Here is a 24341-nt window from a genome sequence, read left to right as displayed (position 1 = left end):
AACAGAGGGCTATTTTCCCCTCTTATTCTTCCCTGTATTTTTCCTTTATTATATGTTTTCCCTTTTTCTTAGCTTTTAAGTGCCTTGTGGTCCAAGAAACAGAGTGAACAGAAATACAATCCAATACATACCTCTCAGAAGTTAAAAACGCAATTCCAAATCTGAAAATTGTATCCCCAAAGTATTTACCATCACGCAGCTTGTACAAGGCATTAAGTCAATATTTATTTTCCTACCTTACTGAAAAGGTAGTTCATCACAGAACAATCTACTACTGCTAGGGGAAAAGTACTGATTTTAAATTTTCCAGCATTCAATAGCTAGCACACTTCTTGCTAAAAGCAGCATCATATTTCATAATTTTCCCACATTCTATTATTCCTCATCTTGCATTTTTGAAGTGAATGAGTTTCCAGAATTATCTGGTAAAAGCCACACCACTAGAGCATTAAGAAACAAAATGTTGCAATATATACACACATACACTCTAACAAATTTTAGCTGTAATTTCATATTGTGTTTGCAAATATGCTATCTACATTCTTGAATGCATGATTAAGTTACTTCGGGCACTAAACTTAGCTAGTAGGTCATGCACAAGCTTCATTCATTTGCATGCTCTCAGCTTGCAATAAGTGGAGGCAGTTTGAGTCAACATATCCAGCGACATACTATTTAGCACACTAAAAGCCTGTTAACGCCCAAGAACCAATTACTACATGGTAACTCATGACTCTGTCCCTACAGTGTCTTAACACGAGCCCTATAACAAGCCAAACACAGAGACAATAAAAAAGCAAGAATGAAAAAAGTGAAAGAAATGCTCTCTATACAGAACAAAATGAAAGTTATGAAGAAATAAAGTCTTCATCCTATTTTTGTGTGACACGATCTGTTAATCAAACTGCAATTTTTCAGCATACAAGTTTGTATTGGATGAGGTACTTAAAATATATTCATTTGCATTTAGAAAGAACAAAAAATACTTTGAAGTTAGCAGCAACTTTTAAAAAAGCCATAAATACAGCCATCTTTACAGATAAAGAGGTACATTTTAGTTGCATTTTACTGTTCAGAACACCAAGTTTGGTCTCTAGTATATCAGGAATAAACTAGAAGAGCATTTGCAGCAAATATTTATAATTCCTAGACACTGTGAAACATTTAAACCCAAATGTGCAATTACAGGCTCAAATGTTGCTGGCTGCATCATGGATGGAGGTTGGAGATTTTGTAGTTTGTTGAATACACACACACATACACTTTACACTCCCTTCACATATGCAAAGTTCCCATCATACATTATAAATATTTCTGCCAGACCAAATAACCTGAAGTATAAGCATATATCTTAAATGTTTCCTCTGAACCACTGAAAATTTATTCTGAAGACCTATACTGCATCATTCTAAAAGAATTTCTAAATATCTTTGGTTATTGTGAACAAACACAATAATCCAAATGGCAGGTTTTGGTTGACCTTGCCTTGGCAGGCAGAGAACGAAGGCAACAGAGGATACTATTTCATTCCCTGATTTCCACACTTCAGTGATACTCGATTTTCATTGTACTGAACATTTCCTCATCAGATAGAGTTCCCTGCTTTTCTTAACATCATTGTTGTCTGCTACAGTTATTTCAGGAAATGAGAACAGCTGAGAGCATACAGACACACATTATATGTATATTTTATACGTAACATATTTCAAAGTCAAGCTTTGAACTCTCTCAGAAGAATGTTCCCACTGTCATAGCTACCTTGCTACATAGCACTCCTCCTGCAGCAGATGTGGCTTTGTACTAACCCCACCAGATTCAATGACTTCAGAGACGTTAAAAATAGCAACATATTGCATCATCAGGTTGTGTAGGCACCAAACTCAGCCACTTGTTTGTGAAACACCATTCAGTATTTGTACATGTTATATCAACTTGAGAAGATACAGTTTTCTATTTGTTGCCATCTGCTCATCTTGCTAGTCAAAACTTCTGCATTTCTTCCACATGTATATAGGCTTTCTTCTGTGACAAAAATTGCTTGAGACACCTTCTTTGTAGAAGACAGGGAGACAAAGCAGTGTGAAGAAACGTAAGCACTTGTGTGCGCAATCTGACACAACTAAAATCCACTTGAATGGGGCATTGCAACGTGCTATCTTGCATCTCCAGACATTTTCGAATAACCTCTGCTTCTACGAGAGGTTTGCTGATAAAGAAGCCTGGTTCAGCCTGCAGCATGGTGCCCAGTTGATGCCGCTGACAACACAAGCATGAAAATACGTGGTAGCAACTTTCTTCAAACTCAACCAAATGCTGAACACGTTTTTGTTTCTCCAATGCAGCAAAAAACCCCAAACCAAAATAAAACTCTACCAAAAGAAACCAAGCTCAACCAGCATTTACTTCCTTCTCTTAACTGCTCCAGCATCCCCAAGAACATCTTTATATGCTGCACTTCTATCACACAGCTTTGAAGAAAGCCTCATAGCTTGCCTCAGCTTTGTAACGTCAGGTCTCTCAGTCTACAATGCCTCCATCTCAGACAGTGCCAGAAATCCACTGTGTCTCCGCAAGAACACAGTAAACAGTTTGTGAAACACTAGCCGAGGTGAGGAATCAGTAGATCAAGGCAGTTAAGAACAGTCTTCTCCTTCTGGATTAGCCTAAAACTGTATTTTAAACCTGAGTGGTTTTACTTAAAAGGAAGTAACCATATAGATTAATGCAGAATATAAACAACACATTGCAATTTAAATATTAATGAAAACCTACATTTGTTCACAGGTAGAAGTTTCTACTTAGTAAACTAGGTGAATGAAAAAATTGTGTCACTGAACGCAAGAAAAACCCGAAGCTCTTCAGAAGAGAAGTGCATAATTCCTGCTGAGCTTAGCATTTGCTATAATCGTGGGAACAGCAAGCAGGATAAGCCTGCCTGGAGACATGTCTACATTTCAGAGAAAAAACATGGCTTTTTAAACTTTGTAATCTGTTCTTCAATATAAAAGTATTTATTGTTAATATCAACAGATTAGCATGTAGCTTCTGTTAACATTTGTTTATAAACAGACACAATACAAGCAGCCTTAAATATCCAAGTTAAACAATTAAAATTCTGATAAAACAGTAAGAAAAACTCCATGCACCAACAGATAACATTTCACAGAATCATAGAACAAACTACCTTTTATAAAATATACTTTACTTCAGTAATAACAGTTTGGAAGAAAAGCTGTGTTACTTCAAAGTAACACAGTAAGTTCAAAATCTGCTCACTTTCAGAACAGAGCAACATACAGATGAAAACATTCAGGATTCTTATTTGTGCAGTGTATAAAAAAAAGATGTAAGTTGCATGTTTATATTAATATGAGTGGAAAGAGTGGACACTAATGATGTTACAGTGCATTCTTACCCAGCAACTAGAACATATTTTCCATCTGGTTGATCCTTTAACCTTTCCAGCAGGGACAAACGTACTTTGGCTTTGGTTTGGCCATAGATCTCAATTTCATCTGTAAGCAATCCTATCTCCTTGGCAAGTACATCAACAGCTTTTGGACTCTGTGCTCGGGAAATCTCAATATCACTGGAAAGGAAAACAAATAGGAGACAGGAGATTTCTCTCAGCTTAGGTGGTCGACAACAGAGTACAAAACAACAGCAAATAATCCAACAATGGAGTTACTGTAACGAGTTTTTCAATCCTCCCTCACATTTTATTAATCAAACCTAAATATTAGCTAACACCTAATATAACATTGAAAATCACGTGCAGTGTTTTTTAATTGTTACCATTTCACAGAGTTCTGTCGTTTAATCAGACTCCAAATATTACATAATGCTTTCATATCAAGCTAGAGACGTGTCTGCTGGATGCTCAAGCATGCCCCACTGGAATGGATGTTTCCAGTTTTGTTTTTCTTTCTCTTCTCCTCCCTTGCAGCATATTTCAGCGCATACAATTTACTGAAAAGTGCATACATTCCTTGGCCAACAGTCACACAAACACATTAGCTATACCTGAGCGCCATGTAAGCTCAGCCTCACTACTCCCCCATGAGGGCACCAAAGGAAACAAGGCATTTGAAGACCAATTCATGCTCTTCTAAAACACAGCTAAACTAAGCATGGCCACAAAGGAGGAGTCTAAAGTACAGGACATTCAGTGAGCTTATGAATATCTCCAGCAAGGACTGTGAGTGGCAGCTGAGGCAAGCACACATCATAGATTACCTGAGGGGAGGTGGCTGTAGGCTAGGGGACACTACTGTATTCGGAATTCCTGACCTAAACCACCAGGGGTCTTTGGATTTAATACTCCTTTATGGATTTTTCATTTGGGAGCTTGGCCTAGTTGCCCATTATGTCCACATAAGCGTTTGGCAGCAGTAAGCTCCTGCAGCAGTGAAGCCCAGGACCCAGCACACAAGATGTGAGGAGCTGTCTCCTTCGGTAACTTAAAAAATACTTTCAGCCTAACCAGGTTAAATTCCTTCCTGTAGTTTCAGTTGATTACAGTATTTTTAAAGATAGAATCTGGCAATGGCATCAAAGCTAATGTCCTGAACTTTCAAACAGTCTGCAAGACCTTAAGTATCCACCAATGAACACAAAACTACTGGCAGATCTCAGCTCTGTGTGTGGACTTTGGCCGTTTTCTGCATCCACGAGCAAACGATCAGTCTGTGCCAATGTAATTGCTTGCAATTCTCAGAGGACATCCTAAACTGGGACCATTATTCAATTATAATTCTCAAGTAGCCCACTTCTGCACCCTGCAGCAGCTAAGTGAAATCCAGAAACCATCCATCCAAGCAATGACATAACCCAGTACTACAGGACAAGAAGTTGCTCAATCACAGCACTAACCTGGAATCCACTTTCTTTCAAAGACATACTAAGCTCATCCTCTTTCATAGAAGGATATACCTTTGACTTTCTTATGCATTACTTCAAGCACAACTAGCCATAAAAATGTAACATGAACAGAAGATGGAGTGGCTTTCAAACATCACATGGCAAAGAATATCTCAAGTTTTCATTGAGAACTTTCTATATAAAGTCCCAGAAAACTACTGGTAAGTTGATGACAGTGTGATCCCTTAAAGATTTAAGCACAGAAAATTTTCAGGGTGACTATTCTATTCATCAAGTAATTGATGCATTTGACAAGAGGAGAGGGATGTAGACTAAAATGACAAAGTTAATTTGCCTTTTTTTAGCTCCTATTAAATATATTGGCCTTTTACTAAAAGACAGAAGCTATTATTTCAAATCTCAGGCCAGACTATCAGGACTCCCTGCAGCAACCTCAGCCCTTCCTATTTCCCTCATTTCTTCCTCCTCTTCTCCTGGAAGAATCAACGAGGCTTTTCCCAGTCTGGAGGTACCAGTACCGGCAAAAAGTGGAAGAAGTGAAACTAACCAAGTTGAACACTTATAAATAAATTAAAAGGTAAAGAATTTCTAGATAAACTAAAATTAGATATATTTTTAGAAGTCAAGTAAAATTGACAGTGGATGCTAACAGTTATCCCTTGGTAAAACCACTGCTGTCATCATTTTCCCATTGAAATTCCCTCAAAAACCTTCAAGGCAACCAGACTTTTAACAATTTAGAATCCCTTTAATGACAGGTTGAACACTGATACAAGCAATAAAATGATAAAAGGCATAATTTAACAATGAATTTACATTTATATGTTAACTACTACTGGGGTTAAGTCTGGAAACATGGGGGCCTTGTACTCCACACCAAATTTCACAAGTTTGTAGTGCGCTGTTGGGAACTAGGCAAACTACCATCAGACTTTCATGATGCAGTCATCATCACTTTGTATAAGAAGAAAGGAATTAAATCAGATTGCTCAAACTACCATGGTATTACTCTGCTCTCCATTGCTGGCAAAATCCTGGCAAGAATACTCTTGAACAGACTAATACCCACTATAGGAGAAGAAATTCTACCTGAAAGTCAGTGTGGTTTCAGAGCCAACAGGAGTACCACAGACATAGTATTTGTTCTCAGACAACTGCAAGAGAAGTGTAGGGAACAGAACAAAGGTCTTTATGTAACCTTTGTCAACCTCACCAAGGCTTTTGATACTGTGAGCAGAAAAGGTCTGTGGCAGATTTTGGAACATTTAGGTTGTCTCCCCAAGTTCCTTAAAATGATCATCTCACTCCATGAGGATCAGCACGGCCAAGTCAGACACAACAACAACACACTTTCTGAGTCCTTTTTAATTAAGAATGGTGTGAAACAAGGCTGCGTTCTCGCTCCTACCCTATTCACAGTCTTTTTCAGCATGATGCTCCAAAGAGCCATGGCAGACCTCGATGATCAGGACGGTATCTACATTCGATATCGTACTGATGGAAGCCTATTCAACCTAAGGCGACTGAAGGCCCACACTAAGACCTTAAACCATCTTGTCCGGGAGCTGCTTTATGCTGATGACGCTGCCCTTGTTGCCCACACAGAAGCAGCTCTGCAGCGTTTAACATCCTGCTTCGCAGATGCTGCTGAGCTCTTCGGGCTGGAAGTCAGCTTAAAGAAGACAGAAGTTCTCTATCAACCTGCACCTCAGGAAGTCTTCCATCATCCCCACATCACCATTGGCCAATCAGAGCTCAAATCAGTCCAGCAGTTTAATTACCTACGTAGCCTCATCTCCTCAGATGGTAAGATTGATGGGGAGATAGAAAACAGATTAGCAAAGGCATATAGTGCTTTTGGAAAACTCCACAAAAGACTACGGTATAATAAACACTTGAAGAAAAGTACCAAGATCAGTGTTTACAGAGCCATTGTGCTGTCTACTCTCTTATATGGTTCCGAATCATGGGTCCTCTACTGCCACCACCTGCGTCTCCTAGAATGCTTCCATCAACACTGTCTCCATACAATCCTAAACATCCACTGGTCAGATTTTGTGACCAATACATCTGTTCTAGAACAAGCAGCAGTCACAAGTATTGAGGCCATGTTGCTGAGAACACAGCTGCGCTGGGCAGGGCACATCTCCAGGATGAAGGACAACTGCCTCCCTAAGATCTTGCCTTATGGTGAACTTGCCACCGGCTGCCGCATGAGAGGAGCCCCAAAGAAAAGATACAAGGACTCCCTGAAACAACATCTCAGCCTTGGCCATATTGATCAACATAACTGGTCTACTCTGGCCTCCAATCGAGAGGCCTGGAGACACACCATCTATAACGCTGCTGATGCTTTTGAAAACACACGCAGGATCACTCTCGAGGAGAAAAGACAACATAGAAAGAATCGTGTCTTGCAGAATACACCATCTAAGGAGTCTTTCTGCTGTGCCTTTTGCAATCAGACATGTCTATCTCATATTGGTCTCATAAGCCACCAGTGTGCCTGTAACAAATGTGGATAGAGCCTTCCTAAATCTTCATTCCCGAAGTCAAGCCATGACTACTGGGGCTATACAAAACATATGAAATGTTTGTATCTAGTCTATTATTTCTGGTAAATGTTTTTCCTAAAACACAGGAAATTAAAAGATTTGGTTACAACTAGCATTTAGAAATCTAGATTTGTAGATGGCTCTTTTAGTCTGACAATATATTCTCTATATTAGACATAACAGAATTACTCAATAAGTTACATTATTCAGTATTGCTGGAAATGTGCAATAGTGGTTTCTTCTGCATGAATGAAAATTGTTATGCAAGAAGTCCACCACTGACAATGGTAAGTGATAATTTAAAAAATGCAGGAAAACGTAAAAGATGGGGGAAGGCTCTACATCTACTCACCTGTGTGCTGGTTTTTTTTTTACTGCATATTTGTAAGAAAATTTTCCATTCCACATCCAATAGATTTGGAAATACTTCAATTAACACCCAGATCTCACAGAAATCAAAAAGCAGATGTTCTTAGTTTTAGTGCTTAAGCAACTTTGCCTCATTTTCAATGAAAACTCCATCTGTTTCCACACAACGTGGTTTATTACTGCAAGATTACATTTTATTACAGGATACTTTCCATCTGAAGGGTTTCTTTACATTTAAAGAAAAAAAGACATAAAGTTATAGAGTTAACAGAAAAATGCAAGTCCTATTACTGGTTATATTATATGCCATTATATATTAATTATGTAATTATTTATGTACTAAACACACAATATTGTAGAGAGGGTTGGGAATAATGTTTTTCCAGCTCTTTTTTTACCATCATACTCAAGACATCACATACTTTAATCTAACTTTTAACTGTATTATTTAAGGTTAGTTTTTTCTGGCTTTAGTTCTAGAAATGGAACATGCTGGCCCAGGAAAAGCACAAGCATTTCTGCCCCCTTGTGCCCCTGGATACAACAGAAAACTCATTCTTTCGGCATCTCTGTTTTAACAAACAACTGTGTCCATTGCCATTCAACTGCTGTAAGAAAACAGTGAAAAGCGAATCAAAATGCTTAGAGAAGAAAACATTTTGTTTCAGCTTTCCCAAAATACAGCAGCAGGATTCAGAATTACAGAATCACTGAGTGGCTGAGGTTGGAAGGGACCTCTGGAGGTCATTTGCTCCAACCCCCCTGCTCACGTAGGGCCATCTAGCTGCCTAGGACTGTGTCCAGGTGGCTTTTGAATATTTCCTATGATGGACTCTCCACAACCTCCCTGGACAATCTGTGTCAAAGTTTGGTCACCCTCACAGTGAAAAAGTGTTTCCTGATGTTCATGGAGCTTCCTGTGTTTCAGTTTGTGCCCATCGCCCCTGGTCCTGTCACCGGGCACCACTGAAAAGAGCCTGGCTTGGTCCTCTTTGTATTATTTTACATTGTATTTATACACACTGATAAGATCCTTCAGAGCCTCCTATCCTCCAGGCTAAGCAGTCCCAGCTCTCTCTGACTTTCTGAAGTGAGGTCCCTTCAGCATCTGCATGGCCAAGAAGCAGGCATACAAATAAGCACAAAAAAATTTCAACACTCTCCTGCATGGCAGAATTTCACCTCAAGTACTCAGTTCCTCCCTCCATCAGCCAACATAACCAACAAGTAGCAAAGCACTTTAGCACAGTAAAGGGCTCAGGCTGCTCTAAATGTCAGAGATGTCAGCAGCTGTGCCAAGGCAGACCTGAAATCCCTGTGGCCTGACATGGGCCTTGGGAGGTGAATGACAAGAACTGATTGAAAAGATTCTGGCTATGAGAATAAATATGCTTCCTGGTTTTCACACCCACAGAGGAATTTAAAAGTCTAATGCTGAAGAAAGTACTTCTGCTGAGGGAAGGAAATAAATACAAACTCAAATGACACTGAAATTACTGAGCCTTAACTAAACACCTTCCCTACATTAGGGTTAAGCCATTAGGAACTTCACATATTTTTTATTTCTGTTGATGTTGCAGAAAGCTTCAACTCCTTTCCTCAACAAAACCTTCCAGCTATAGGTCTTCCTTAAACAAAGCTCACTCCATAGAAGTACATCATAAAAGTAAAAATTGATAGAAAACAGAAGGATATGGTCCCAATGAGGCATACGAGAGAATAGCACAACATGTAGTCCACATAACATTAAAAATTAATTAGGCATGGACCATTTTTACATTTGTCACGTTTAACGCTGTTACATGTAACGTTTGCCCACGCTGTAAATATTTTATTAAATTTTAGTTCTTTAAAAGCACTTATTACCTGGGCACTGGGGAGAGGGGCTGCAGTTTCAAGCAGTGCAGGTTCCACTTCCTGTACTGATGGGACTGGATCCATCGCTCCATGGTTTTTACCATGTTCTGGTTTTAAACAAGGAAACAGCACACACCAGCTGCATCATAAATGTTGAACACTAATTTCAAACTATCTCAAGAGTATGTTGAAATAACTTCTACTGCAAAGGCTAACAAAAAACCCCAAACTTAAAAATTTTTCCATTTCATGGTTTTAGGACAAAATAAAAACCACTGTCATATTGTTTGACCACATTTCAAAACAAAACAAAACTCCATTAACACGTAAGTGGGCAGAAAAACGTCTCTAATTAGGCACGTGGAGATTTTATTCCGGTAAGATGGAGAATTACTAGTCTTCTCTCACACCACAAAAATAATGGAAGATACTAATTGTTCATTGACTGACTTATGCTGCTTCCATATAAAGTAACAAACTTTTGAACCCCTCTATACATGATGACACAAAAGTACGGACAGATATAATTAATCTTCACTGTTTTACCAGAATAAGTGACATTAGTCTATTGATACAAGTGCTTCTGCCAAGCTTTACTGTATTCACCAGAATTATAACATTTCATTTTTAATTTACCTTTCTCTAATTAAATGTAGCAGGCATTACATTAATCTGATTAAGAGTTGCTATTAAAATGGGAGGCAGGTAAGATGTTCAAAAGAGCAAAACAAAAGTTAAAATCTAAACTACAGAAGCAATTTCTAGAGCTTACAGAAAGAGCAATAAATCTGCAATACAAAAGTTACACTAACCTGCATTCTCATTGCTATTGCAAGAGAAACAACAGCGTTTTCTGCAGCAGAGGTGTTTTGCTGACCATAGTTGCGTTTCTCTGTAAAATATAAGTATTACACAAATAAATCACAAAGCTTTTGTGAGTGGGAGCATGTGTATTTTAAAGTTATGTCCAAATAAAAAATTTCTGAATGTTGACTTGAAATTTAACAATGTTACTGACAAAATTATAGGTGGCTTACTTAATACTTCAAATGACACCCCCAAAAGGATGGATATACTGTGAAAATCAGAGAGTAACTGTATGCTCTGAAACACATTACACAAACACATAAGAAAATACACACAGCTGTGAGGATTTGAAAAGCTATACATATTCTTAAACAGAACACGTAAATGAACATGGTAAAGACTGTCTTCTCAACACACCTATTACAGCAAAAGAGAACAATGAAATGATCACAAAATACCAATGGGATTTATAGTCTGGAAACAGAATATGCAAATTTTTTTGAGCAGCAAAAGTTATCTTCATCAATGTGACATTAAAAGTAGATATTCTAAAAAATCTATACAATTCAGAGTGACTCCAACTTTAGAGGCAGTTATCATTGTTTCTAGTGGCAATATATCAAATAATAATCATACATTAGCTACCCTAACCAAACAAATTATTTTGTCATTTTGCTGTGATCCTTCTTCTGGCTTGTTCTTCTGTTATTGTTTATTGATTTTTATCTAGACACAATTTCTCCAAAATTCACATCCTAGTCTCTGTGGGCATATCGAGGCCCTAGCTGCATTCCGAAGGGCGTAGACATAACTGTAATAAAAAAATAACAACTGTACACTGACAGCTTTAACCTTTCCCCCACAGGGGAACTGAAGTGCAAACCCTGACCTGGTCAAGCTCTCCCTCTACTCACCCCATCCGTACTAGTCATAAAACACTCATGTTGTCTTGCACAATTACCCCTCCCGACAAGGGTCCCAGTCGCAGTGAGGCACAGAGAACTCAGACTGGAGCCAGCGTGGCAGGCAGAGGTAGGCAGAGGAGCCAGCACCTCACCACCCCCACCCAGCTCCAGCTCACTCTGTCACATCCATCACTGAGAGAGCAAGAGACCATCTCTGCAGACACCCTTAGTCTCATTCTGTGTGTATCCTAATCCTTTCTCAAACTTTCTTGCCAATAGGCACCTATACATCAGTGACAAAGGCAACCAAGCAGAAAGTAACAGTCCTGATATTAAACTCTAATTAAGAAAATGTTGGAAAAATCCTTCTACTTACATTTACACTTGCTATTAAAACAAACAACGAAACAACAAAATCTTCTGGAGATGTTCAGTTTTAGATACAGACAGAAGAGTTTTACTGGAACAGTTTATCACAGTCATAAGCTGACTGTTGTTGCTTTGAGATCAGGCTGGGAGAGCTGCCAAACATAAATGAAGTAGGGAAAATGGAGTTTAAAACCCCCTTTCAGACAGCTGTGCTTTACAGAGACATTTTGGCTTTTTATGTTATTTGGCTTAATATGACTTTTTTATCAGGGTAGAGCTAGCATGTGTGTAAATACATATCAGAATTAGACAATTCCCTTCAATAAACTACTTCTCCCAGATTGCCTATGCTACACAGTCACCCCACAAATGACTAACCAGGCTTTTACAGGGGTGAAGGCGAAGCTAGAGGTGAAAGTCACGCACACATGGAATTAGCAAGACAATCACAGGATTGCAACAGCTCTCTTAGGATAAATTTTCCAGATGGGAGCTGGAATAGCGCTCTGCTTTGGACTACGGTCAGATCAGCTACAGACATTACGATCCCTCCTCTGAATTGTACCCTGTTGTGCAGATGGGTGAGAGCCGCTGTCATGTACTACCTGTCTGCTCATGCAGCTTAGAATAGAGAAGAGGTGGGGAAATGGTTGAATTTCCTACTAACATACTTAAAACCATATAGGCTTCAGCTGTCAAGTGACCCCAAAGAAACTGGATATCAAATCCCAAATAATTCTGGCATCCTTAAGTTTCGTTCAGAAACTTATTTTCATTTCTATACATTCATATTTAAAGTATATTCTTGCAAGACACTACCAGCACTCACCTGATTCCAAGATCCTTAGTGCAACAGCAGCAGATGTTGTACTGCTAGAAAATTCTGAAATTTTTGAAATGTTGCTAGACCATCTTAAAACTGTGATAATTTAAAAATCTTTGCTTGGATTAAAAAAAATACTTGAAAAAGAATTTTGTCACTTTGCAGTGAGCACTTTTAGCTCTACTCTCCTGGCTTACATCATTATATTTCTCCAGTTCACCTATGTCCTTGCAAATTTTGAGTGCTTTTAAAACAAGCAAATGTGTTAGACTACATATACGCTCATTTAAGATAGAAATCCAGCCACCATCTAGCAGGAACAAAAGTTACTTCATGGCCATTAGTGCTTTCAGGCTTCATTTAGCTCCTGTGATCGCACAGATGTTAAGATGGACATTTCTAAAGCAAGAAAAAATCCAGAACAATTTCCAAGCACCTCTGCCAGATTTCATGAAAGTGGAGAATCAGTTGTTTCTCCAAGGTCATAACTGCTCCACAGTGGGTTTTTCATAAACATCTTGCAATTAAACTAAGTGCATTCTTCCTCTCAGACACCTGTCTTTCAGGTACCTCTCTAGTAAGCTTTGAGACCAGCATTTTTTAAAGCTGCTAAAATGCATTTCTGCTACAATTTTGGAGTTTCTGCAAGGTTTTGACAACATCAAAAGCATAATCATAAAGACAGATAGACATTTGGTAGATAAGTTCTATTTAAATTATCATTATAAAAATCTCATGCTGCCTTTCAAAAGACAAAAAAAAAACCAGTACTTAACACAGCCCACTGCTACAACTTGAAAAATGCAAAGAAATGTATATGCTTATGCCAAATCTTACATTTCATGCTTAAAAAAGGAATGTTGCTTTGATATGTAATGCAGTTTTTCTAATAGCACTCTTTCAGGGAAGGGAAACACTAATATTATCTAGAGTTCTATAGAGCAACTAAGGCATGAAGATATTTAAGTCTCAAGACATAGTATATATTGCAGAACTTTTAGGCCTCTGAAGGCTCAGACTCCCTCTGCAACAGAAGGAGAGAACTGGGTGTCCAAAAGTGGGACTTGCACTGGGCAACACATAGTGCTGGGAGAGTCCAGTCACTAGTGGTGCCCGCTCAGGCTGCAAGGACTGGCTTATCCCCATCCTGCCAGAACAGACCTGCACCTCTGCCCCAAGTCTGACACACAAGAGGTTTCTGCTTAGAAGCATTAAATGAGGAGGGGAGATTCCCTTTCATTTATTTATTTATAGGTACTACCGCTGTAACACTACTCCCTCTCTTCTCTGCCCCTTTATCTTTCTCCTCCATTCCCCCTTCATGTAAGACCATGTTATACTAGGGAGGAGGGAGGTGAATTCAAACTCTTTTTTGTAGGAATAATTACTGCAGGAGACATTCTACCTCTTCTTAGCTGCACATGATTTCTTTACTCCCTCCTGCATCATTCTCTGCAGACAGCTTCACAGCACTTTAGAGTTGGCATTTTTTCCCTTCTCTTTTTTGCATGTTCCAGGTGAGACCACAGAAGTCATAGGATAACACACTGTACAAAACAGCACTAAGTAATAGTTCATCTTATGACCCAAAAGTCTTCTCTCTGAAGTCTTTGAATCCATAGGATCATCACTTATTTAACAATCCTGGTATGAACAATCTGTTCCAACCTTTCTTACCCCACCTGACATCTTTTTCCTATTTATACATCAGAGAAACATGTATACATACCCTGTACACAAACACACACCTTTCAAGGCTCCCCCCCCAAAGATGCAGCTTTTAACCACATTGCATCATCACGAAGATGCCACACACATTTCAAGGACTCACTGCACATCACTTGTAGGAACTGCTGTCTTTAACACCTCTTACCTGATAGCGTGTCATGAGAACAACTGATAATGGTGGTTCCAGGCTTTATCCCGCTCACAGGAACATCATCGGGTTTCATACTGCCAAATACCACCACATCTGCATGATGAAGCTAGGGACACCCCAAAACACCCCCCAGAGACAAAACAAGCATTTAATGTTAGAAATACATACTTTAATTTGCATCATAAAGATATTCAGACATATACAGCAATAGCCTTTTGAGCAAAGCATTTACAGACAACAAGAACATAAGAAAAAAAAAGATGCAAACTGATGGTTTCATTCTTACCCTCCATGAAATTTAAGAACAATAGCATTTAAAATGAATTTAGGTAAACAAACTGTGAGATCAGGCGAGTGAGGTCAGAGTCAGCATCAATAATACTTAAAAGGGGATTACATCCTTCCAAATAAAAAGTTCTATCATTGTCCTAAAGACCAAGCTAACTTGGAGCAACTTAAGAAAAAGAAGGGTTGAATGACAGTAAATAGGCAATTATAAAGCATATAGTCAGATTATCAGACAGTAGAAAACCAGGTCAGCTGATGGGAATGCAAGATGACCTGATCTGCAAACATCAATGTTTTTGCAGAATACCAATTAAAGCATCTTTTTTTCCTTCTCAGTTCATGTTTGCTAATCAGTGCCTGTGATTTACTTCAACCTGGCAGATGCTGGAGCAAAAACGGTTATGACAAAAATTCTTATAACCAAAGTTATAATGTAAAGTGCCTTTCTTTCCCCACCTCCTCTGAAGCAGGGTCCTGTACCAATTATAAGAATCACCATGAGGTAAGGGACAGCACCAGAGGCAGATGTATAAAAATCCACTAAAAAAGTCACAGCACTGTGTTTGAATGTAAAAATTATTTCAGAGATACAGTGATTTTGGTAATATTTTGAACAAATGTAAATTAATTCCAAGCGTAACAAACTCAGTGAGCCTCACAAATTGATTTCTGACTGACAAGCGTTCCAGCTTCTTTTTTGGCCAAAAGCGCTCTGACGCAACCCTGCCCAACACTCCTGCCAAGAAAGAACAGCTACAAATCCTGTCAGGATAGCAGGTTTTTGGCAAAGCTGAGCATCCAGGAGGGAAGAAGAGCATAACTGCTGCGGAAAAGGCAAAAAACAAAAAAAGCTCCATCTTCCCCTCAGAGGATGCAAGGATGGCCTAACCCTCCTTAGAGATCCACATGTGGAAACAAAGCCAAAAGTGTGGGAGAAGATTTACCGGCTTGACAAATGACTAATGCAATGAGCTGATTCAGGCTTCAGTCACAAGTTTCACAACACTCCTGTGATTGCCTGCAGTCATTCAGCCTTATCCAAATTGCTCTCACTCCTGAGCGTGGTGAGACTATCAGCTTACATGCCACTCCTAGAAGGCCACATAAGTCATAATGCTTGACCAGCAACAAGTCAAATGATACTGAGAAATCTGCAAGCAAATCTGGATAAAAAGATGCTCTGATGACTTGTGAACCAAGAATACTATGCTGTAGGCACACTTCTGCTCTGCAAAAGGAGGCAACCTCTGCTGCAATAGTCAACATCAACACAGAGAAAAACAGGGATTTTTCTCAGTTACATGACCACAGCATTTTTTTGGTAAGAAATCACATACTGAAAGTCAGGATGCCTTCCCATGCAAAGCCTCTGGGACAAGGACTAAGAGCTTTGCACACCACTTAGCATTGTGAATTGATGAACCAGTTGAGAGCTGTATGCAACAAGTAATAATTTTGATGAATGTTCAGCCAACATACTTATGACAGAATTGATTCAATGTAACTATAATGCCAGAAAACAAGTGATGTGGTCAAATGCTCATCTCTATGAGTACTGACCCTAATGTTGAAAAATGTTCTTAACAGTTGAACACAATTATTTTTCTAGCCAACGTTAAAACTGTTTTGGATAGTTAACATCACACATACCCATAGATTTACCAGAAAACCAGCTGAACCTTTTATCTCATTGCCCTGCCCCATCTCCTCCATGAAAAAGGTTGTACCATATGGCAGCAAAACAGTTGTTCCGTGGGTTGAAAACACACTGATCTCTCAGAGTCTTCCCCAATGTGATTTCCTTTTCCTTATTTCACAAAGAAAATAATATTTTATGTGCAACTATTGAACAAGTTCCTGCAGAGTCGATAAAAGATATATCACAAACGCTTTACAGAAATTTTTTTCCCCTGTGAAAAGTATTTTTAAAAAGTATATCCAAAAACTGGGAGAGCAAGTCCACTGAAAGCAAAATAGTTGTTTATAGACTTCTGGGTGTCCTTGGAAGAGCTTTATGTGATCTCCATCAAACTTTGGTTTCACTTGCAAGAAGTTGTGTCCATACCTCCTCTGCTGTTTTTTTTCTCCCTTGCCCTTCTCTTTTGACACCTGTGTAGTCACTAAAGCAAGAAGCAAGCCTTGGGATGCATGTGCAGAGTTATTTCCAACCAATCCCAGACATTAGAGATGGAAAAGTCCTATGAAATCATCACATTTAACCTCCCTAGCAAATGCACCACACAGTCCCTGGACAGAGGACACACCTGACAGGAACCAGATGCTACAGGTAGCCATAGTCAGAAGGTCAAGGAGATACCCACAAGGGATAACACATGGTTGACTGCCCCATGCTCCCTGGACAGCAAGGCTGTGTCCCACCAGGCTGGCTAGAGGAAGGAATGACAAGCATCATGCCAAACCCTCCTTAATGTGCTAGGCAATAGGCTGAAGACAAAGTAAGCAAATAGTCCAGTAGTATCTTGCCTTCTCACCAGTAAATATTTTTTCAGTTGGGAAGAGTTGTGCCAACAAATAATCTGAAACCTTACCTCATAACAAAATATGATTCTCTCCACCAAGATTTAAGTAGAAGCAGATTAAGAAGCCCCACCCATTCACAAGACAGAACACCAAATGTTAAAACAATACAGACTTTCCAGCCAAGTATTTAATGATAATGGCACAAAGTAGTTGTCTATTACAGATAACTGAAACTCCATTTTACTGTGAAATCCACATAAAAATTTCATTTTCCCATAGTTTAAAAAAGCCATTTTTAAATACATGATCAAACAAAATAAAAATTAAAATGAATATTTGAAATGTAAAAGTCCTTGTTTCCTGGGTATGAAGCTAGGCCATATAAAATTTAAGAGATAGGATGAGGAATAGGAACCTGATTAAAAGTCTTTTCCCAACTCTCTTTAGCAAAAAAATCTTTATTCACATCAGTTTACATATCAGGTTCTACTTCCATCACAGCAACTCTAATTACTTCCTGAAATCTTGAAATTTTTGTAAGTCAGTGACTAGTTTCAGGTACTTTTTCCACTAAGGTATGTTCTCCATATGTGGTTTCTTCCAGCTCTACCTCTATCTCAAGAAGGTCAGGGTTTGCAAATCATTAGCAACCCAGCAGAACAACTATGCATGATCCCTTCCCACCCAGCCAGACTCCTCAGGGATGAACCAGAGCAAGCGGCCAATAGCTCCCTGCTACCATCTTCTTGCCCAGACACTGACCACCCCTTCCCTACCACATCGGCCTGAATGCACTTGCTCTACATAGTGCACATGAAAATCAAGTCCACACCTCTACTGTGGGCTCAAGCCTACTGCTTTAGCAACTGTTCCTCTAGCTTACAGACAGGGGGAAAAATTTCAAAATTACAAGGAACAGAAGTGATGTGTGTAAAATGTTGAAGTAGAAATACTTTGTCTACATCATCACCACTAGAAACTCTCATGCAGCTTCCCTCTCCTCTCCTCTTACGGGATCCATATACCTTGTCTCATGTTCTTTCATGCTTACAACATGAAGTGCATTTTTCTGCTCGTACCAAGACTCTTGCTCTTATCAAGACAGCAAAAGCAGGATAGTAAATGGCTAAGAGATGTCTAAAAGTTTGAAGCTTAAGCATTGGCTCTAAGGAAAAGCAGACTGTGGCCAAAAGAAGTTCTTTTTCAAGTTGGAAAGGAACTTCCCATTCAACACTCCAGCTGAACCACTCTTATAGTCCTCAACCAGGCTTTTGCAAACAACTTTTCTATTCCTAATTATACCTAGATAGACCAACTTTCAGTTCTTTTACAATAAAATTGTAGGATAGCAGCTCTCTCAAAACAGGTACAATGTGGTTCACATAGGGGCTATGTTAAAGATGACATGCTGAAATAATGACTGACTGAATTTAGATGACTGAAACAAAATTCTGTTTTCTTACAAGTACTAAGTATTACCCGTGTTTTGGCAAGGAAATAATCTGTATTTTTCAATATGAATCTACTTGATAACCTCCTTTCAAACTAGAAAGCATAATTCTACCATGATAAAGGATTAAGCACATCTGTTCCCATTCTTTATCTGTAATACTCAATCAACTTTTAGGTACTCCCATTTGAACATTACAAGGGAGATGTTCCTGAAAGTATGTCACTAGGTCATTCTTCAGGCACAAGGCAGTGAATGTGCTTGCAAGAGTTATCTACACAAAACTTAACAGAGCAATAACATCTTAACAATTTCCACCAAAATGCTTATGTCTATCTGTTACTTCATAATTTTCTTTTACACTGAACATATCAATGGCAAAAGAACAACGTTTCCTCATGGCAACTAATGCACAGATGTGCCAGAACCTTCTGAAATGTTTTCTTTCGTTTGTAATTTTATTTGAAAAGCCAGGAAGCTCAAGAGTGCTGAAGGACATGGCTCAGCTGTGCCGTGATGATTATTTCTAAGAAATGAAGTCAAGCAAATCTGAAATGGAACAAAAAGAGATATATCTGCTCACCTAAACAAAATGTGAAGTGAGGAGGGAAAAGAACATTGAAAGTGGGTCCACTATTCATTCATCTCAAAGCAAGGAAATGAAAAGTACTGTTATTTATTTCATTCCCTTTTCCTGCCATAGGACAGAAAAGACTTGCCTTAAAGGAGCACACTAAGTCAGATGGTAGATGGCATTATGCTATTTGCCAGGAGAGCTATCCCTACATTGTTAGACTTTTCTAAGGTAGACTAAAACATACCTTCCTCTTGATCATTGTCAAAATATTTTTGCAAAAGTGCATGAGTAATAGAAGTAATTACAAGTCCATAGCAACACAAAACCTTACCCAAAAAACCCAACAATCTTAGTGTTGTGTGACTCATTTAAATTGAAAGAATTTCTAAAGAAAACACTTGTTGTTATGCTGTCCTTTTTAAAAAGAAGAACAAATCAGCAGTACTAGTCTAAGGTAATTTAGTACCCACTTAAGAAAGGCATTACATCATTAAGGTCAGAGTTACTGCTTCAGTGCAAACTGTCCTGGCCAATGGATTAATACAAATAATATACATCTACTCTTAAGATAAAATTTTCCTTTCCTATTATACATTGTGAAACAAATGCATACCAGTAAAAAGTTTATACTCTTTGTATGTTCATCTCTCACTTCATAAGTGAAGTTATTATGCTACAACAGGTAATACTTCCAAACAACAGCACGCAGACTGCTACTGTAGAGGCATTGTATTCAGAGAAAGGAGAAGTTAGTGTATTGTACAGGAAAAACAAAACACTAATTAATTCTTCCAAATCTTGGAAAAGCCTCAACATTGACTAACATATTTTCTTATTTGAAATTCAAATGAAAAAAAAACCTCATGAGAAGAAACCTTGTGAACCTTTTAAACTGTTTTTACTTAACTGGCATTTTAAACAAGCAGAAGAATATCATATCATATATTCATATCACCAGCTATAATCATGTTATCTAAAAACATTGTACTTCAAATACAGGTTGCCACGAGACAGCAGTACCTTGTTGTTGAGTAGGAAACCTGTGCTCAGTTTCTGACACTGCAGCTTCTGGGAATATGAAACAGTTTTCCCTGAACGCACTAGATTTTATCAAGGAGCTAGAGTTAACTATCAGAGTATATCCAGACAGTTCAGCAGTGCTCTGGGGATTACTGGTGACATGCTGCTCCAGGCTTACAGGCAAGGAAGAGGAAGGTAGGTTTCCCCTGACCTCTGCTGATTAGTCCCGAAGGTAAAGCACGAACTCCTTTACTGCCAACAGTTAAAATGAACCTAGGAAGACTGATGTGCAAAGCCTCAAACTTAGGCCTCTCATTCTGTTTTCCATCAGTGACCTGCTGCAAAAGGTAAGCTATGGGGAATGCCAAAAAGCAAAGTATGATTATGGGAAAGTATGTAGATGGAAGGAAACAGATTTCTCTCCAGCTATAGACAGCACTGCACAAGCAGCTATAGGCTCAATCCAGATTTTTTGCTGTGAACCAGTGGAAACACCTCTGGCCACCCTGTCACCCACACCATCCAGCCCAAAGCAGTCCTCTAGCACAACCCTAAGCAACAAGAAATAACTGAAGAATGAGACATGGCAAGGATCAAGTTCACAGTGCTCTGTCTCCAACAGAGGCATATGTTTCCTAAGTGCTGTCAGTCACTTAAAGCCCAGAGCTGAGACAAGCCTGACAAAAACATCTGCAGCTGTGAAAACATGAATTTGCCAGAGAACTTTCTATCACAGCTGCTCAAATTTATTTCCTCCTCCTGTCCTTGCCTCCAAAGCCCAGAGGTGTGACACAATCATTTTGCCTTGACTGCCACCCTGTGGTACAAGCTGCCAAATACTAGAGCTGTCCCGGGCACCTCACCCGTACAGCCACTGGCAAACCAGGCCCTGGACTAATGTGCACTCCCACAGCCAGTGTCTGAACCCCACTGCATATGCCCCAAGGACAATGCATTTGGGACTAAGGAACAAACTGAGAAGTTTGACAGGAAGTCATACCAACTTCTAAGTTGCAGCTAAAAGCTCTGCAAAAAGCAACCAGGGAGACCATGCAAATTAAATCCTTCGTGTTAAGGCTCTTGAATTTCTTTGAATCCTTTTACATTTCTCTTCAAAGATAAAGACTGGGATCTTCCTTGTCCCAAAAGATGTAGTATTTGCAAACCTTTAAGACACAAATTGAATGACAGTAAATTCACAAAGATGACAATATCACAGGACAAGAAGAAAGAGGGTATTTCTCTTGGAGAAAGTAAAAGGGAGAGCTAACACATTTGTTTTTAAATTCATTCTCTAACAGCTCCTTGTGTAAAATAATGAAAACTACAGCAGCTGCTATTACACGTAATATTCACAGAATCAAAGAATCAATTAGGTTGGAGAAAACATCTGAGATGATTGAGCCAAAGCTACGACTGAACACCACCATTTCAGCTAGACCATGGCACTAAGTACCACACCCAGTCTTTCTATAAACACCTCCCTGGACAGTCCATTCCAATGTCTAATCATCCTTTCTGTGAAGAACTTCTTTCTAATGTCCAACCCCAGTGCAGCTTAAGAGTGCATCCTCTTGTCCTCTCACTAGTTGCCTGGGAGAAGAGGATGATTCCCCACCTGGCCACAACCTCCTTTCAGGTAGAGAGTGTTAAGGTCACCTCTGAGCCCTCTTTTCTCCAGATTAAACACTCCCAGCTACCTCAGCCATTCCTCATAAGACTTGTGCTCCAGATCCTTCACCAGCTTCAATGCCCTTCTCTGAACTCTGGTAGAGGGTAGAGGCCAGTATTTGCACCATTTCTGAGCAAGCAGGAAGGAGAAAAGATCCTAACCCACACTGGCTACCAGTGAGACCCAGTGCCACCTGTGACTGCAACGAGTCTCCCTCTTGGCAACAGCAGTGAAGGGGAGCAGTGCCAGGGGAGCAGCCGACAGGGATGCCCGGCTAGTGGGGATGCAGGATGACCCTGGGCAGACAGAAGAGCACTCACCTCATTCTGCAGCTGTGGGGCTTTCCACGGGCAGCTGACGATCACTGCTCCCTCCCTCTGCAGCATGCTCTGCAGGGCAGCACCCACTGCCCCACCAGCTCCCACCAGCAGCACCGTCTTTCCACCTGCACAACACAAGGCAAGTTGTTCAGCCGCCCTCAACTGCAAAGGCACAAGCACCAGGCTCCACCGGGCACAGAGCTGGAGCAGCTACATGGACCTCCGCTCTGACCAGGCTACTCACTGCCAAAGGCCTCCAGAAGTGCCAGCAAAGCGGCTCACGACAGGACAGAGCTGTGTGCCTGCACAACCACAGCACCTGTGGCAAGTCTTTCGGAGCAGTGACACAAACCACAGGTTTTAAGTTGTTTCCTGATAACTTCCCAAATTCTAGTAAGCAAATACTACTCTTCTGGATTTCTGGTACTACTCTTCTGGTATTTTGCACAAATTCTTTCATTCTCAGTTGTTATTAAGTACATTTGACCTGGTGTTTACAGTTCTGTTACTGAAATCCTCATTTCAACACTTATGAATTTTTGAGAGAGAGATAACTTCTGACACAGTGCCTTAAACTAACAGCGTCTTCACACATTGTAAACCCGCTTGTTTAAATCTGCCATTTCAAAATCTGCCATTTCAGTGTCAGTATTTACGCAACAAAACCCAAACCAAAAGATTTGCTCAGCAGCAATTTACAGGCAGACCTGAGTTTCCCCAGCTGTTCACACTAATCAAAACTGTCAAGTGAAATACCCAAGTAAGGTTTATATTTTTCATTTGGAAGACTCATATGTCTTGTGCAGCTTTAGTGAGATTAAATCTGCTGATGGTAGCTAATCCCTACCTAATATCTAAAATCTGTAGGACTGAGACCCATTTCTGCAAATGCTACATTCAGATCTCATTGAGGCTCCTCACTAGCAGGAGACAAATATATGTCAGATGGGAATCCAACACAAACTAGAAAACACAAGTCAGATTATATCTGACTCCCAGTCAGGATTGAAACTGAGAAAAATAATTATGCTAAAATTAATTCATGTTTATGATAGTAGTACTCACCTAGATTTTCAAGAAGCTCCATCACCGCACACACTGTAGGAGGAACTAGACAATCATAGACATCACCACATACTAAGTGTCCTAGGTTTACACTGGATAATCTGCAGTGGAAAAACATGGCAATTTAACAAAAAAGAAGTTTGTGTAAAATAAATCCTCAGTAATGTTTGTAACATGGCTAAAAGCTAATCCCATGAGCAAACACATCTCATAAAAGCAAATCCTTTGATAGTCATATACTGCAGCTAATTTGTATCATCCCACATCCCAGTTAGACAAACACTGAGCCTCAAGAGAGGCCAGGAAAGGGATCTCTGAGTTTGAATAAGTAACACGATCCCACGATACACAGGCAGTTCTTGTCCTGATGGGCTACCCATGGCACATCGGGCCAAAACACCTCAGTGGCTGCAGTGAGACCAGACCAGTGCTGCCAAAGCCAAGCCAAGCCAGAGGTAGCACATCCTTCTGGGCTCAGGCTGGCTCAATGGGGGCAACTCAAGTGTTTCCACACTGCACTGCATTCTCTCTCATACACAAGGATGCTCCAAATTTTCCATTTTCTGCATCTCCAGTACTCCAGACAATGGAAAGCTAACTACTTTGAAAGATTTTCAGATTTTTTTCGTGACATTAAAAAAAAAAAAGTGAAAGGGATAAAAAAATCTGGTAATAGTCTGCAGTTCAGAGCAGGAAGGCTGCAAGAGCAGCAAGATGGCAACTCAAGACACCTAAATTACACCAGCGGTCTCTTCAGAGAGAGACACTGATTAGAAAGTTGTGTTAATGGGTCCAAACTATAGCCTACTCTCTCACCATGAGAGAGTGCTGTAAGGAAGTAAAAACCTTCTCTGCAATTTTTCCATCAATCCTTCTTGTGAAAATTCAGCACTTTGTGACTACCATTTTCATGACTGAAGTACTAAAATACCTTAAGTATCATCAGTAAATCACTTTTTATTTTTTGAAAAGACCATGTCCTGAATATACATTATGTAAAGATTAAAAAGATAATGATCAAAT

The 24341-nt window shown here is 39.5% G+C and overlaps 1 protein-coding gene across 2 annotated transcripts in view; it reads right to left on the bottom strand.

Annotated features, from left to right (window-relative positions):
- The window catches only part of MTHFD1L (methylenetetrahydrofolate dehydrogenase (NADP+ dependent) 1 like), a 147219-nt gene that overhangs the window by 117449 nt on the left and 5429 nt on the right, over positions 1-24341 (bottom strand). For both annotated transcript variants that reach the window (XM_032683983.1, XM_032683984.1), the window contains 6 exons: positions 23319-23419; positions 22254-22378; positions 14440-14551; positions 10475-10554; positions 9672-9769; positions 3416-3589 (listed from right to left, as the gene is read on the bottom strand). In XM_032683983.1, the coding sequence (XP_032539874.1) occupies positions 3416-3589; positions 9672-9769; positions 10475-10554; positions 14440-14551; positions 22254-22378; positions 23319-23419 (690 nt within the window). The remainder of the gene's footprint in view (positions 1-3415; positions 3590-9671; positions 9770-10474; positions 10555-14439; positions 14552-22253; positions 22379-23318; positions 23420-24341) is intronic.

This window comes from Chiroxiphia lanceolata, chromosome 3, assembly GCF_009829145.1.
Source record: "Chiroxiphia lanceolata isolate bChiLan1 chromosome 3, bChiLan1.pri, whole genome shotgun sequence".
Classification (NCBI taxonomy): domain Eukaryota; kingdom Metazoa; phylum Chordata; class Aves; order Passeriformes; family Pipridae; genus Chiroxiphia; species Chiroxiphia lanceolata.
This window is presented reverse-complemented; position numbering and strand designations above follow the sequence as displayed.